This window comes from Poecilia reticulata, chromosome 23, assembly GCF_904066995.2.
Source record: "Poecilia reticulata chromosome 23, P_reticulata-male-v2, whole genome shotgun sequence".
NCBI lineage: Eukaryota > Metazoa > Chordata > Actinopteri > Cyprinodontiformes > Poeciliidae > Poecilia > Poecilia reticulata.
This window is the reverse complement of record NC_088852.1, coordinates 5010024-5026079: the sequence shown is the minus strand read 5'-3', so window position 1 is coordinate 5026079 and position 16056 is coordinate 5010024. Positions and strand designations below refer to the sequence as shown.

At 39.9% G+C, this 16056-nt stretch overlaps 1 protein-coding gene across 1 annotated transcript; it reads right to left on the bottom strand.

Moving 5' to 3' along the window:
- Positions 1–6324: 6324 nt before the first annotated feature.
- LOC145550192 (uncharacterized) lies at positions 6325–15814 on the bottom strand. Its single transcript, XM_081604051.1, has 2 exons — positions 15119–15814; positions 6325–8979 (listed from the first exon to the last, which is right to left on the bottom strand). Exon 2 carries the CDS (start codon positions 8637–8639, stop codon positions 7704–7706), a length of 936 nt encoding a protein of 311 aa, XP_081460177.1. The 5' UTR covers positions 8640–8979; positions 15119–15814; the 3' UTR covers positions 6325–7703.
- Positions 15815–16056: the final 242 nt, after the last annotated feature.

The following is a 16056-nucleotide window of genomic DNA, read 5'->3' as shown; positions in this document are numbered from 1 at the left end:
GAATTTCATGTTTTTTTTTCATGATTTTTTTGCAACAATAAACAAATTGTTTCTGGTACTAATTTGTAAATATTTGCGCTTATTTATGACAGTAAATGTGACTTGTTATTACTCGCTGTTTAGACATCAATTAAAGCTGAGGCAGCTGTTTAATACAAGTAAGAAAGTTTTTGACAAATTTTGAGAAAAATCTGTAATAAACTCCCAATTATTAGTACAAAAACATGCAGGGATTTGTTCATTTTACATGCAATTCCACAATAATTCTCAAGAAACTGGAGGATATAATTTGGCAGTAAACATAAAAACTGCATTGATTTGATTCATAACATGATATTTAAGCTCAATTAGTGTTTAGTCTGGAATCTAGAGGGCCACATAAAAAACTACAGCGGGCCGGATTTGGCCCACGGACCTTGAGTTTGACACGTGTCCTAATCTCTTTCACCCGATCTAGTCCCAAAGTACTGTCTGAAACTCTTATTTTAACTTCTCAGTTTAAAAAAGGTCACAATCGTTTCAGTGAAAACTGAGCTACTTTTCTCCATCACATCAACAAAAACAACATCATCAGAGATAATGAGACAATTATCTCCAGAGCTTCAGAACGAACTGCTGGACAATCATTTAAAGCCACTCTTGTCTTTTTATTGTTGTTTACTTGTTTTGCCCAGTTTCTTCGTTAAAAACTACAAACTTCTAACCCTCATTTACACAGTACTGCATAGTTTAATAACTGTTTTCTTCTGTGTTGTGATGAAACTTTGTTTAGATAAACTAAGTCAAACAATGATGATGATTTCATTTATTAAGGCAAAAAGGTTATTCCTAAAATCTCCAACGCTAACTTCATCAATAAAACCTGAAGAAACATTGAATCTTAACATGTTTATTTGTGCCTAATGCAACTATTTCTGCTTTTTTTCTTAACCCTCCTGTTGTCCTCATTTTCTGTGTATAGGGAAAACACATACAAATCTCGGTCATTTTGACCCAGAGACAACAGGAGGGAGCAATGTGGAAAAACAAGAAAGTGATTCAATTACATGTAAATACCAAAGATAGTCACTTTTTTTACTCATTAAACTATTATCTAATCTACCAGAGTCAATATAAGAAGCAACAATTTAAACTCTGAAAGCCTCAAAAAACAAAAAATCAAGAGCTACAGGTTGTATTTTACTGTTTACATTCCATACAAAGAGAAGGATAAAGTCTGATTTGTGTATTAATGTCTCATCCTACCTCTCCTCTGCATCTTTGCTTCATTACTCCACATCTTCCTGTAACCTTTAATCTGAGATGCATTCGCTGCCATCCCGATACCTGGATGCTTCTCCTGCTGCCTGAAAGGTTAATATATTTCATGCCTCTCCTGTGCAGCGAAGTGCAACAGAATGTTTTATGTGCATCACATTTGTCCCTCTCAGACTTGCACGCGTTTGACAGCAAATTAATTGTACATGTCCTTCTCTGAGACCCATTTGAGTTTGCTTTGAATCTTTTGAGAGGTTCATGTAAAATATCAGACGGTAATTACTATCCGCCTTCAGCTGCTTGAAAATATTTTGCCTTTGAGCGCCGTATTTCATGAGGAATAAACTTCAAACTCGGTGTGTGTTTTCGTTTGTGGGCAGAGTGGTAGTCTTGCTTCTTAGTCACCACAGAGGAACCCCCGCTGCTCCGCCGTGCAGGCAGGAAACATGCTGAACCCGTGGCGAAAACAAAGTAGCAGCACTGGGTTGTGAGAAAAGGGCAAGGTGAGAAGAGATGGAGCAGATTGATTTTCTTGAGAGAGACAAGTAGGCTGGTGATCGCGCGTCGTGCATTGTGTTACATAAGCATCGTCCTAGAGCTGAAGGGGATGACAGGAAAAAAACAAGGCGCAATTGTGATTGCAAGCGACGTGTAGTGACATGGTCGGAGATACAGAGCCAATAAAGACCGGGAGGTGAGTCTGCACGGGAAAGACGCAGAAAATCCAGTCGGTGGTCTCTTATGGCAGATGTCTTCTTTCTGTTCACACAGATTAAAAGATTTGGCCTTTTTCTCTGTAGAATAAAATAAAAATGAGGTAAAGAAGGTTATTTGTTTCTGGAGATGTTTCAGAGTTTCTTCTTATTTCCAGTTCAGTAGAAAATTCACGCTCTCTTTCTATAGGTGACACGTCTTTCTCTCCTTGACGAAGCAACTGAAGGAGATATTTCTGTCACTATATGTTGGGAGCGTCTGATTTTGTACTTTCTCTGGTGTCTTAATCAGTCAGTCAGGTTTAGTTGGAGGTTCTTCCTGTTAAAAATCAGTTGTTGATGTTGACTGTCACCAGATGCATGCTCAGGATTTCTGCAAATTTAGCAACACATTGCAATCGATACAGCATCAAACTGGCATGTATGCAGCTGCCTTTGATTGGATTGAACTGACTGTATATTTTTGTATTTAAATTGTACTTATTTGCTTTAAATGAAATGAGTTGAATTAAATGATCCCACAGTCCTGCAATGACAAGTGGGTGGATGATCTCATTGATTCAGTTTATCCCAGACATATTAGATCCAATTACATACAAATTAGGGCTGTGTAATTTTATCAATTCTGCAATATTTATCGATATTTTTTTTCCTCAGAAAGTATCGATTTTTCATCCACTGGTATCAATAAATTAAAACCCACTGAGTTTTATGCAAAATTTGCACATGTACATTAAAAATGACATTTATTGAAACAACCATACAATTAATTAAATGATGAAAACAAAGAGATAAATAATATATGTGAATAAGACAAAAAAATATTCATTTTCTGCAGAACCAAATAAACAAAGCCACACAATTAACATTTAAACAAAGCAAATGTTTAACAAAAACAACATTTATTCCACCATCAGTTCAATTAATTTAATCCAAGTCTATGGAACATCACAAAATGTCACCAAAATCACTCTGTCCCTCTAAAATCTTTCAAAAAATCCAAAAAATGTATTGAATCGTATTCTGGTTATCGTGAGCAGAATATTAGGTGTTGTATCGTGAGATTAGTGTATCGCTACAGACTTAGTTCAGATTGGAGAAGTGGCTCCATTAATGACTTAAACTAGGAAAGAGGCACAGCTAAACACCAACTTTCTGTAAAGTAGTTAAATTTACTTCAGTGACTGAAAGATATTGAGTTTTTGACCAACAATTAGACGCAAAGTAAAAGAAAAATGCTTAAAAAAGCCAAATAAATATATTCTGCTTGATGTGTTTTGGTTTGCTGTCTGTAATCACTGTTTACTCTATAAGGACTGCATCAGTAAATCCTTAGTAATTAAAGAGACAATCAGAGAGAAAAACTTGTAAAAGCTGCTTAGAGTCATTTTCACACCTAATGTTTTTATGTCAACATAATTAAAGATAAGGTGCGAAGTTGTTCAGTTACATAACAGAGTTTTTTTTACACTAAGAAACTGGGTCAGTGTTTAAATAACCTCTGAACTCTTAACTTGATGCCCTTCTGTGCTCAGTTTATTTTTTATCCTCACATTTTAAGTTATTTTAGAGGAAAGCCTTCAGTGTTGCAATGAATTAAGGAGCCAGATCCAGAAGACTTCAGAAGTAAGATCAGCGTTTGAGAGACGAATCAGTCAGTAATAACTTACTGAAGTTTAGCCTAAGAAGAAAAAACTGCAGGAATAAAAAGTTGTAGTGGTATTTGCACTTTCGATTCAATTCAGCAAACTGAGGTAAAACGGGGACAAAAGAGTGAGAATAGATTATTGATTTGGAAAGCAAAAGCTGGTTAAAACCTGCGCTGAAGGAACCAAATGCAAACACACAACAGTGATAAAATCTGAAATAAACGAAAAGCATCAACGACCAGAAGCAAAGTGAAACAAGGAAGCAAAGAAAGAAATTTAAATTAATCAGAGTGAAGCTGACTAAAAAACACAAACATCTCAAACGTTTTCATCAATTCCCATAACATTTAACAGTCAAACTTCTAGACAATTAACTAGACTCAAACTCAATCATCCAGTGCTGCCAACAGGTCTGAGTTCCCCACCAGAACCATCACAGGATGTGCGTTGACTTTCACATTTTGTCCTTCCCAGCCCATTACGCGTCCCGCCGCCCAGCCGTTTCATCTGACACGAGAGCGTTTTCCAGCGGACGCACGGCCGCCCGTCGATCTAATGAAGGTGTCTGGGAGGCGCGCTTCTCGCCGCGCGGCGTTGAAGCTGAAATAATGAGCCGATCCTCCCAGTGACCCACAACTGACGCTGCAATCCCCCTGCCCTTCTCCTTCTTCTGCAGAAGTGTCAGTCAACTAAGAAGAGCTGCTTCCAGCAACATCCTCACAGTTACAGTTCCTATTCATATGCAGCAGCTAATAGAGTGGAGATTAAACAAGTTGTTTGCAATTTCAGTTTATTATTACATTACTGAGGTTAGAGGGTTAATGCCAGCTAGCTAAATTATGCATGCACTGCTTTGGTGCAATCCCATTAAAGTGATGTGAAGCAGAAATATATTCGTGTTGACGCGTTTGAGGCGTCTTGGCTGAGGTGAGATGTAGCTGCTTGCATGCATGAGCAAATTAAGTAAATTAACGAACCCTTCAGTTACAGTTCACGTAAAAAATGAGCACCAACACCTCTGCTTGAAATGCCCGTCACTGATTTCTAACATTTTGTTATGACATAATCTGATGCAAGGCGACATTAAAGCTGTTCTTTGAACTAAACAATCTCATCCTGACTGTGACCTCAGAAAATTTTAATTAGGTAAATAAAGGTAAAATAAATCTCTGTAGTTTCTAATATTTTTAAGCTTAAATGAGCAGCGATTTAAATCATGACATCACATGACCTCTGATCACATTTGGACGTTCATTTTTCAATTTAAACAATACTGAAAAGGTGGTGTAAAGTATTAATTATATTCAGTTATAAACAATCTTTTCTGATCCACATTTAAATTTGCCATCACTCATTTTAATGGATTGGTTTTCTTTTTCCTGACGGCTTTTGTTTAAAGAACTGTCTAAAGACTCATTTTGTGTCATTTAGCAAACAGAAATAAGTTTAGCAATCATTTCAGATTTAAAATAGGAAAGATTTAACCTGATTTAATGTCACGTAGTGTGAAAAAGAATATTTACAGTGAATATAAATATCAGGTTTTAGCTGTTATTAATCACTTTAATTCACTTACTTTCCTTCATCTACGCTGCTTTCCTCTTATTTCATTCATTCATCAGTTCCCTGAAATACTCCTTGGTGGCTTTGTAATCCAAAGATTAGAAAAATTCCTGCACCAATAACTGATTTTTCTCACAAACAGCTTTGTTTATTTTTTAATTTTTGAGTCTCTGAAAGCTTCCTCCATGCAGCTCTGCTTGTTTTGTGGCTATGGCAACATTTCTCTGAGAGGTCTACCTGCACCAGACTGTAATGATTTGAAAGAAGTTAAAGAAAAATAATTAATATTTAAAAAGATGTCAAGTTGTTCTCATTTCTGCTGGGCTGCTTAACTCCAGCTGAGCTCAAGAACCACAGAGGAAGAACTGGAGTTGTAAACAAAAATGATTACTATGAATTATTTTGAAGTTCAATTTGACTTTTTACTCACTGTCCCATTATGTTTATTGTTACCGTTATTTCATAACTTATATAAATGTCATCTGTCCAAAAAACATTAAAAAAAACAGAGAAAAATGAGACGCTGTAAATCAGAATAGTTTAAAATGATAAATGATTAATAAAAGGATAAATTAGGACGTATATTCACATAAGATCTGTCCCAAAAAGTTGTTTAACTTTCACATTTTCTGGCTAAATAACCAACTTTATTTGTGTTGTAAATCTTTAAAATCTGGTTAAACATTTTCCTGAAATGATCTGAAACAAATAAATCACAGCAAATCTTTAAAAAGAACAACAGCTTAATGAAAGTAAAAATATGTTTTATAATGTACAATTAACTTACACTGTAAAAAAACGTCTCTAATTCACAGTAAAGAATTTCCAGAATTTTTTCTTATAAACACAGTAAAATCTGTAATTATTTATCTTGACGGTAAAATTCGTAAAAATCTGTATCTATATGGATTCATACATATAAACACAATATAAATCTGTATTTATTTACTTAAAGATGAATAAATCCATATTTTACCATAAATTAGAGCCGTTTTTTTTTAACAGTGATTAGAAAAGGCTGCACAGTGGCGCAGTTGGTACAACTGTTGCCTTGCAGAAAGAAGGTTCTGGGTTCGATTCCCGGCCCCCGGTTGATAGGTATTTTCCTAGAACCTACATAAAAGAACCACAGACAACGTATATGAATTTTATGACAAACTTTGCAAAGGAGAACAAACTCTATCAATTGCTCCTCCGAGCTGTTCATAGAGCGTTCTGAAAATCTTTGGGTAAAGCTTGTCTTTTATTTTCAAACTTCAAAGAGGGAGGATAGGCAAGATAGACAGCAGAGAAAAAACAGCAAAGGTCGTAAAACATTTTACCTAAACACAGCAAAGGTCGTAAAACAATTTACCTAAACAACTAGCAACCCAGTTCCAGATGCGATATCTGATTTACGGCCTGAGCCCGGTTCAAATCTTGGTCAAACTGTTTCACCTGAAGATGAACAGGCAGCTGTGACCCCCCAGGTCAGTTAATACACACACTAAAGAAGAGAACATTTTAATCTGCTCTAACATTAGACTGAATATGAACTAAAGTAACAACAAAATGATAATACCAAAAAATCTCTAACATTCCCCCCTTTTTATCATTTTACCACGTGTGTAAACCCTATTCAAAAGCCAAGCATAGAAAAGAAAAGAAATAAAATAGAACCAATAAATGCAAGAATTTTTTTTTTTTTTTTTTTTTTCCCTAGTCTAAACATAAAAATGACACAATGACTAAATTAATATAATGAATAAATGAAATGGACAAAAACAAAAGAAAGAAACAGCAAAAAAATCAAATGCAGTTTTCTCATCTCTAACACCACTTGTTTTCACATTTTCGGTGTAGGAATCATTCAGCAAATGAATTAATCTGTTTATTGATTACAGAACATCATCATTGTTCAGAAAATCGTCAGAACCTCGAAACAAGTCATCTTCATTTGTCTCATAGGATGCCTTTGCTAGCTGATAACTGACAACAGTTGTGTTAATTGTTTTAAACAACATACTTCGTAGGCAAGGAATAATGCAACCCGTAAAAAGACAGAACAGAACCAAAACAATCAGAATAGGTGTCACGAGCTTTAACAATAAAGTCCACCATGGACCAGACGTGAGCCATGAAAACAAATCAAAAAAGGATGAGCCGCGTGTTCCACTCTCCACATATTTTTTAAGATCCTCCAGCTCATATAGAGCATCAGAAATAGTTCCTCCAGTGCCTATTTCATCCGGCACAAAAGTGCAGCACGTTGGGCCAATAATTTTGCAGACCCCTCCCTGAGGGGCAGTGAGGAAATCCAGAACAACACGATTTTGCATGACCATGTTTCTCAGTTCAGTCAGCTCCTTCGCGGTGCCATTGGCCAGCTGGTATGTGATGTTGATTAGTCGCAGTAATCCGTACCTGTTTATCTCTACGTGGTCCCGAATCTCACCTACTCCAACCCACGGAAACAAACCTTGCATGAATTTTTCTCCGCCGTTCCAAATCCTGAATTCCCATGGAACTCCAGTGTGTGTAGTTAGGCCTCCCCATTTTTGACCTCTGACATAACTGTTCGTTTGGAGCGGGTACGTGGATCATCTTGTGCTTTCCTGATGAACGCAATCGGGTTGATTAACGGAACCACAGCACACAGTCCTCCCCAATTTTTTGGTAAAAACATGTATGCTTCATTTCCACATATGAAGTACCAATCTGCCAACATACGTGAACCATAGTCTCCTGGCACTATGGCACTGCACAGCGTTGTCTCCTGTTTCCTCTTTGTCTTATGCGTGATGTTGAAACTCCTCTCCTGAAGCAAGTTGTCACAGTCTGGGTTGTCCTTCCAGACTTTGCAGTGTGGAGTCATCCTTTGACCCCTGCAGGCTGTGCAGTCGATGAAATCCTGTGTCGGTTCGCAGTAGGTGTAAACTCTGTTACACAAGTTCCAGGGCAACGTCCCTAGAATAACATGTCCATTATTGTAGACACAGTTCCCCAGAGATCCTGGTTTAGCTCCTGCTAATGAAATGATCTCTGGTATCTTCCATACAGTTTGTTGAGATGATGCAAAAGGAAGTACATCGTCTGCGAGTGAACAATTTAAAAATCCAAACAGACCTTGCACAGCCTCTCCCATTCGGAGGTCAGCTGAATAGTCCTTCTCGCGCGCTCTGTCTCCCCGTAGGGGTGGGACGCGCCGTGGTCTGGTGCTTAGAACATAGAGACACATCTGTTTGTTGTCAGTAATGTCACCTGGTCGGAGGCCTGAGTTGTGAATAGAAACCGGCAGCTGCGCACACACGTAGCAGTTCACAGCATGTCCCTCGTACGCGGTTCTATTCATTAGTTTCCACCACAGGTTGGTGCTGTAGTCGTGTTTGTGGAACTCAGGCTCACGTCCTTCTCCAAACATCAAACATGCTGCAGTCACAGCGCCGTAGAAAATCCATCTGGCATATGGAGTCCCCATTGTTGCTCGGCACACAGAGATGTCAGAACCCCCAAACTAAAAGAGTGAGAATCTTAAGCGTTTCTTCACCGGGTTTGAGACGAACCACACTAAAAGTAGCACCCCTTTGCAGCCCGGAGGCAATAAAGCCCACCTTCCTCTCTACTCCGGATTAGGGGTCCAACACTCTCTGCAGCTTACAGTGACTGAGATGAATCCAGCTGGGTCTTTCAGCGATTTTTACAGCTGTTGGTGTGGTCATCAACACCTGGAATGGTCCTTCCCACCGTGGACTTGCCCAGTTCTTCCGTTTGATGACCTTTATGTAGACCCAGTCACCTGGCTTAATGGGAGGTGCCTCCTGTGGAGGAGAAGAGTCAGAAGGCAGTAAATTCGCACTGGACACTTTCTTCAGTTTAAGAGTCCTGTTCATATAATCTGCTAATGTTTGTTCTTCATCAGCTTTCTGTAAGTCAGGAGCAAACAGAGGCAGTCTGTAAGCTCTCCCATGAATTATTTCAAAAGGTGTTAGACCATCTGCTGTTGAGGTGATTCTCATATAGAGCTTCACCAAGTCTAAACATTCTGGCCAGGGTCGGCCAGTGTCTGCCATGCACTTTCTTAATCTGCTTTTCACCGTGCCATTTGTTCTTTCCACAAGCCCTGCACTCTGTGGGTGATAGGCACAGTGGTTTTTCAATGTCATTCCCAAGTGAGATGCCATGTTTTGTATCACTTGGTTTACAAAATGTGGTCCATTGTCACTGTAAACAGTCTGTGGGATGCCATGCGTTGGGATAATAGTTTTGCAAATAGCCTTCGCTACTGTCAAAGCATCTGCATACTTTGATGGTACTATTTCAACCCATTTAGAAAAAGCATCTATCATCACCAGACAGTATTTGTATGGCCCACTTTGTGAAAGCTCAATAAAATCCATATACATAGTTTGAAATGGATAAGATGGTTTCGGGAACCTGCCTCGTTTTGGCCTTATGTTTCCCTGTGGGTTATGTTTCACACAGACTGGACATGCAGTACAAAAATTTTTTAGGTAGGAATTTAAACCATACGTTGTGAAATGTTGCTGTATTATGGCTTCCATCCCCCCTGTTGACACATGGCAGCGCCCATGCGTCACAATTGCTGCAGCTTTAAATAAAGATTTAGGTAGAACTGGTTTGTCCTTTACTTCAAAAATGCTCTCATCATTAATTTTCGCACCCTTAGTTATCCACATCCTTTTTTCGGCCTGTGGTGCATTGTCCTGCATGTCTTTCAGCACTTTTTTGTCTATCAGTTGTTGTTCTCCTTCAGTCTGTGCTGAGAAAGTTCCTTTCCCATGCTTCCCTGCTGCAGCTTCTTTAGCTATTTTGTCAGCTAGTCTGTTCCCATTTGAAACTTCATCCGTCCTTGTTGTATGAGCCGTGCATTTACATACAGCTAGTTTAGCTGGGAGTTGTATTGCTTGCAAAAGATTTTTAAGTAAAGATGCATGTGTCACTGGTTTCCCAGTTGATGTTGTCATTCCTCTACGCTCCCATTGTTTTGCAAAATAAAACAAAGTAGAGAAAACATACTGGCTATCTGTGTACACCGTCAAATGCATGTCCTCTGCCAGTTCACATGCCCTCGTTAAAGCAATCAATTCTGCTGCCTGTGCAGAATGAGTGCTGGAAATTTTTTCTGCTTCTATTATTTCATTTGGCAAAGCAACAACCGAATAACCTGTCTGATTTTTACCCGTAGGCTCCTTTGAACATGACCCATCAACAAACCAGACCTCTCCCAATGCTAATGGGGTGTCCTGTAGGTCTGGCCTTGGAAGCTGCAAGTGCTCTGTAGCTTCTATGCAGCTGTGTGGCGTTCCATCATCTGGTAATGGAAGCAAAGTAGCTGGATTTAGAATCGTACACCGCTTTATTACAATGTGTGGTTGTGACAAAAGCGTTGCTGTATACGAAAGGTGTCGCGCTGGTGAGAGCAAATTCATTTTGCTCTGCAAAAGTAGAACATCTACCGCGTGTGGAACTAACAGCTCCATCTTGTGAAACAAGACTATGTCAGCCGACATGTGTACAGCTAATGTTGCTGCACAGACTGCTTGGACGCAGTCTGGTAGAGACTGTGCTACTGGATCTAATTTCTTTGAGTAGAAAGCCAACGGCTTTAGCTTATCACCATGGTTTTGTAGTAACACAGACGTCATAAATCCATTCCTGCAATCTACAGTTTGAATAAAAGTTTTTTCATAGTTAGGAAGAATCAAAGTTGTTGCCTGCATTAGTACTTGTTTTAGTTCAGTGAATCTTTTTTCAGCTTCTGGATTCCAAGCTATTTTATCAGTCATGGCCATTGGGGTGCCATGAATCAAATCCTGTAAAGCCTGAGTTTTCTCAGCATAGTGTGGAATCCAGGCTCTACAGTAATTGCAAAGTCCAAGAAATGACATCATTTGTTTTTTAGTTTCTGGTTTAGGTGCTTCAGAAACAGTCTCCTTTCTCGCTTTCTGTATCTGCTTTCCCTCAGCAGACAGTGTGTGTCCCAAATAATTTACTTCTTCTCTCACCCACTGCAGCTTATCTTTGTTTACTTTGTTCCCTGTCTGACAGAGATGGTGCAGCAGAGCAAGTGAGTCTGTTCTGCAAGCTTCCTCGCTCTCTGATGCTATTAATAGATCATCAACATACACCAAAAGTTGACTTTTGTCTGACATTTGGAAATCAGATAAGCAGGTCATAATTGCCTCACAAAATATGCTTGGACTGTCTGCAAAGCCTTGGGGTAATCTGGTATATGTGTACCCCTGACCTCTGTAGGTAAAAGCAAACCAGAACTGTGAATCTGGGTGAATGGGTACAGAGAAGAATGCGTTGCTGAGGTCAATTACTGTGAAGAATTTATTGCTTGGTTTAAGCGAGTTTAGCAGTGTGTGTGGATCTGGCACATTAGGTGCTCTTGTTTGTACTGCTTCATTTACTGAACGTAAATCCTGAATCATACGCCAGTCTTTTTTATTTGCTTTTTGAACAGGAAAAATAGGTGTGTTACAAGGAGAATCTGAACACTTTTTTATGATTCCTCCTTTTAACAAACCTTCAATTACTGGTTTAATCCCGTTTAGTGCTTCTGGTTTTATAGGGTATTGTTTTACTCTAGGCCTCCAGCTAGATTTTGCTTTAATTTGCACCGGGGGAATTGAACCAAGCAACCCGACATCAGAGGGACCTTTTGTCCACAAGTTTTCTGGAAGTTCAGCTAGTTCAGCTACATCCTTTCCTGTCAAAAATATGTTTGTGTGTCACTCAAACGCGTGGACTTGAGCTGTGCCTGTGACTACTTCACATAGTGATTGTTTCCAGACGTCACAGCTGGGGCTGTAGCTCCAACCGTCTTCACCTTCTTTGAAATCAGCGGCTTCACCAGCCATTTTAGTTCTATTACCCACATCTACCCATGTGATATTATGTGGCTTGAATAATGAAATGTGTGGATTAGCCGGTAACTTATACAGCTCTATTTGGCTAGTCGGAAGGAGCACAGTCACAGCTGCATAAGACCGTCGGTCTGTGAACATTTCGGTCACAGCCAGTGTCACAGGATTTGTTTCTAAAAACTTTTTAACATAATCATCCTGTGGATCATTTAGGATGTTCATTGTTACATGCAACTGATTGTAGTTCATTTCCGTTTCAGGTGAGTCCAACTGTTCACGAGCTTCTCTAAGAAGCTTTCCTGGGACATGAGGATTGTCAGCTGGCTTTAAATCATATGAACAGTAGATTTGTTCATTTTTTTGATCAGAATGTTTTAATCTGACAGCTCTCATCCCATCTTGTACAGGGACTACTGCTATTCCTAATTTTGTCATTAGGTCTCTACCTAACAGATTTATTGGACATTTAGGTGACATCACAACAGAAGCTTTTACATTAATTCCTGTCTCAGGGTCTTTAAAAATGTACTTTTTGACATTTTTTCTCTATGCGTTTGTCCATCGGCAGATTTTACCCAAATAGACTCGTTTGTGGGGTTTACACCTTTTATTTTAACCGTTTTGCATGCACCGGTGTCACATAGAAATTCAACTTCTTCCCCACAAACATTCAGTGTGATGTAAGGTTTTTCTTTTAATGCATTTAACATATCCCAAGCTGCACATATGTCCACCATTACACCAATTTGATCTGGTGGTGTGTTTTGTTTGGGTGTGGCAGAATCTAGTCATACTGAGGAGTTAGGCTTTTGTTTTTTCTCCCATCTGCTACTTCTATAGTCCTTTACGTTCTTTGCTTTGCAATCTTTTGCCCAATGGTTTGACTTGCCACAACGCCAGCAGACATCTTCGTCTTGTGTGGTGTGATTTATGGGTCGCTGCTCAGGGTGACCTCTCCTGCCTTTGTTTCTCCCTCGGCCTCTCGAGGGGCCACGGAAAAAGGCAGAGGTTTCTATTTCTCCAAAATCCTCCAGATGAAAAACATCTGACCCTGTTTTTGGTTTTTTTACTACTTTTTCTGCATGACGTGCCCATGTCATCAGTTGTGGGACTGAGGCAGCATCATATTCGACCAGGTGTTTTCTAATCCAGCCCTCAATTTCAGGGCGGAAACTTGACATTAAAGCGTTTTTCAGTTGTTGTTGATATACGCTGTCGGGCCCTTCATCATAGGTAATCCCACTGTGAACTTTGAACTCTTTTTCAAACCGCAGACGAAAGTCGTCTACGTCCTCTCCAGTTTTTTGTCTTATCCCCGCTAAGTGATTGTAGTTTGCCTTTTTACGGAAAACTGTTCTAACTCTTTCACATACTGGATCCCACTGTGCTTTGTATTCGTTACTCAGCTCTGGGTTTTCTCCATCAGGGTATAGTATTGGGCCTATTCTATTTTTTCCCGTATAGTTTCCCCTTACTTTTGCCCAGTCTTTTCCTAGCGAGGTCATGGCTGCTGCCCCCGCTTCAACTCCGTTCAGTCTATAAGAATGAATTAATCCAGTCATGTCCTCTATCCATTTATTGGGATCCTCTGCTGCAGGTGTTATTCCTTCCACAGCTTTCCGGACTTCCTCTAAATTCCAGGGTCTAAAAACATATGTATGTGGTGAATCATCCGCACCAGCATTAGGGTTTGGTACCTGTATCATGGGGTACTCTTCAACATGTCCCCCGTGGAAATCAGGACTATATTGGATCTTCTTTTTAGGATTTAACCTTAAATTGTAATGTGGCTGTTCAATTGGCATATGTTCTGTTTGACTTCTGTCTCCCGCATACGGGGGTGGATCTAAACCTTCCAGTGAGGGATACAGACTACTTTGGGGCTCCTTACTGCCAGTAGCGGGCGCGTCCGGAAGACTGTCTGCCGGGGCTGTTGCTACTGGGACAGAGGCAGACGAACTTGCTTCAGCGGTTGGGGGAGGAGCAGTCGGCCGTACCTGCTCTCCCTGCCCCGCTGGAGCATTCCGTCTGGATAGCACCATTTCATTGTCTTCTGGTCTTACAAATAAGTTATTTGATTCTACAAGCTTTTTGTCTTTAATCTTTTTAATTTGTTCTTTCCGGTCTGTGGCTGCTTTTAACCATATTTTAGCACATCTCAACTCATCCTCCTTTTTAATCTTTTTTATCCCCGTTTTTCTTGCTACACTATTCTCCAAAATTCTCACAATTGCTTGCCATTTATCGATTTTTAGCTTTCCGTCTATTTTATATTTCTTTCTCCATTTTTCCATGTGTACAGTGCTACCAGGAAACCTGGACAGCATGTACTTTTCATCTCCATCGGGGCCCTCAATAAGTGAGGAATTACAAGAATGTTTATTTCCCATATTTAAAACACTTGCAATTTCAGCTTGAAAATATTATTTATTTGAATTTATTTAAATTTGGTCCAGGTTCGTTGACTCCTAGGGAGTCCTATGAACTGGAGATCTTTTCAGTGGGCCAGCAATTAAAATACCTTGTTGTGGTATTCCCCGCTTCGACTCTTTCGAGTGGGAGAATCTTGCCTGTTGCATCCACAAGAGGTTTGCTGCTTAATTCCACTGTTTTATATGAGGTAAAATACAAAGCGGTATTTAAACCTCCAACCACTCTCACACTACTCTTTCACGCACACACACACACACATCAAAGTAGCAGCAAACCAGCAATACCAGCACAGTAATGGCAACATTATCTGTTTTTGCCTTGTCAGATAACTCAGCACCAGTGATATTTTACCCATCAAAAAATCAAAACCACACAGCAATGACAAGCTTCCTATCCGCCTGAGGACTTGCCCTTATGGGGTCTCCTCGAACAGAGTTTTAGCAGAGCGACATCATACAAGGATTCTCAAACCTCAGAGTTTTAGCAGAGCGACATCATACAAGGATTCTCAAACCACTGAGTTTTAGCAGAGCGACATCATACAAGGATTCTCAAACCACTGAGTTTTAGCAGAGCGACATCATACAAGGATTCTCAAACCACTGAAATAGCCATTTTAAAATTCACCTACGTTTCTGTAGTTTTCGGGTTGTCCAGTCGGATCTCGTCACTCCGCCGTTGGCAGACAAAGTCGGACCTACGTCGCTGGCCCAGCGAAGAATTCTACTTCCTGGGTCTTTCTTTCCAGGTCCAGTTGACTCTGGCCGTGCACGGATTCAGCGCGTCTTCCTCTGCCTGACAGCGGTCGGTATGAGAGATCCCGGGTTTCGGCACCAAAATGATAGGTATTTTCCTAGAACCTACATAAAAGAACCACAGACAACGTATATGAATTTTATGACAAACTTTGCAAAGGAGAACAAACTCTATCAATTGCTCCTCCGAGCTGTTCATAGAGCGTTCTGAAAATCTTTGGGTAAAGCTTGTCTTTTATTTTCAAACTTCAAAGAGGGAGGATAGGCAAGATAGACAGCAGAGAAAAAACAGCAAAGGTCGTAAAACATTTTACCTAAACACAGCAAAGGTCGTAAAACAATTTACCTAAACAACTAGCAACCCAGTTCCAGATGCGATATCTGATTTACGGCCTGAGCCCGGTTCAAATCTTGGTCAAACTGTTTCACCTGAAGATGAACAGGCAGCTGTGACCCCCCAGGTCAGTTAATACACACACTAAAGAAGAGAACATTTTAATCTGCTCTAACATTAGACTGAATATGAACTAAAGTAACAACAAAATGATAATACCAAAAAATCTCTAACACCGGTCTTTCTGCATGGAGTTTGCATGTTCTCCCTGTGCATGCGTGGGTTTTCTCTGGGTACTCCGGTTTCCTCCCACAGTCCAAAAACATGACTGTCAGGTTAATTGGCCTCTCTAAATTGCCCCTAGGTGTGAGTGTTGTTTGTCCTGTGTGTCTCTGTGTTGCCCTGCGACAGACTGGCGACCTGTCCAGGGTGACCCCGCCTCTTGCCCGGTACGCTAGCTGGAGATAGGAACCAGCAACC

Coding starts and splice junctions, on each gene's coding strand:
- LOC145550192 (XM_081604051.1), bottom strand. CDS start 8,639: ATGGGGACTCCATATGCCAGATGGATTTTCTACGGCGCTGTGACTGCA.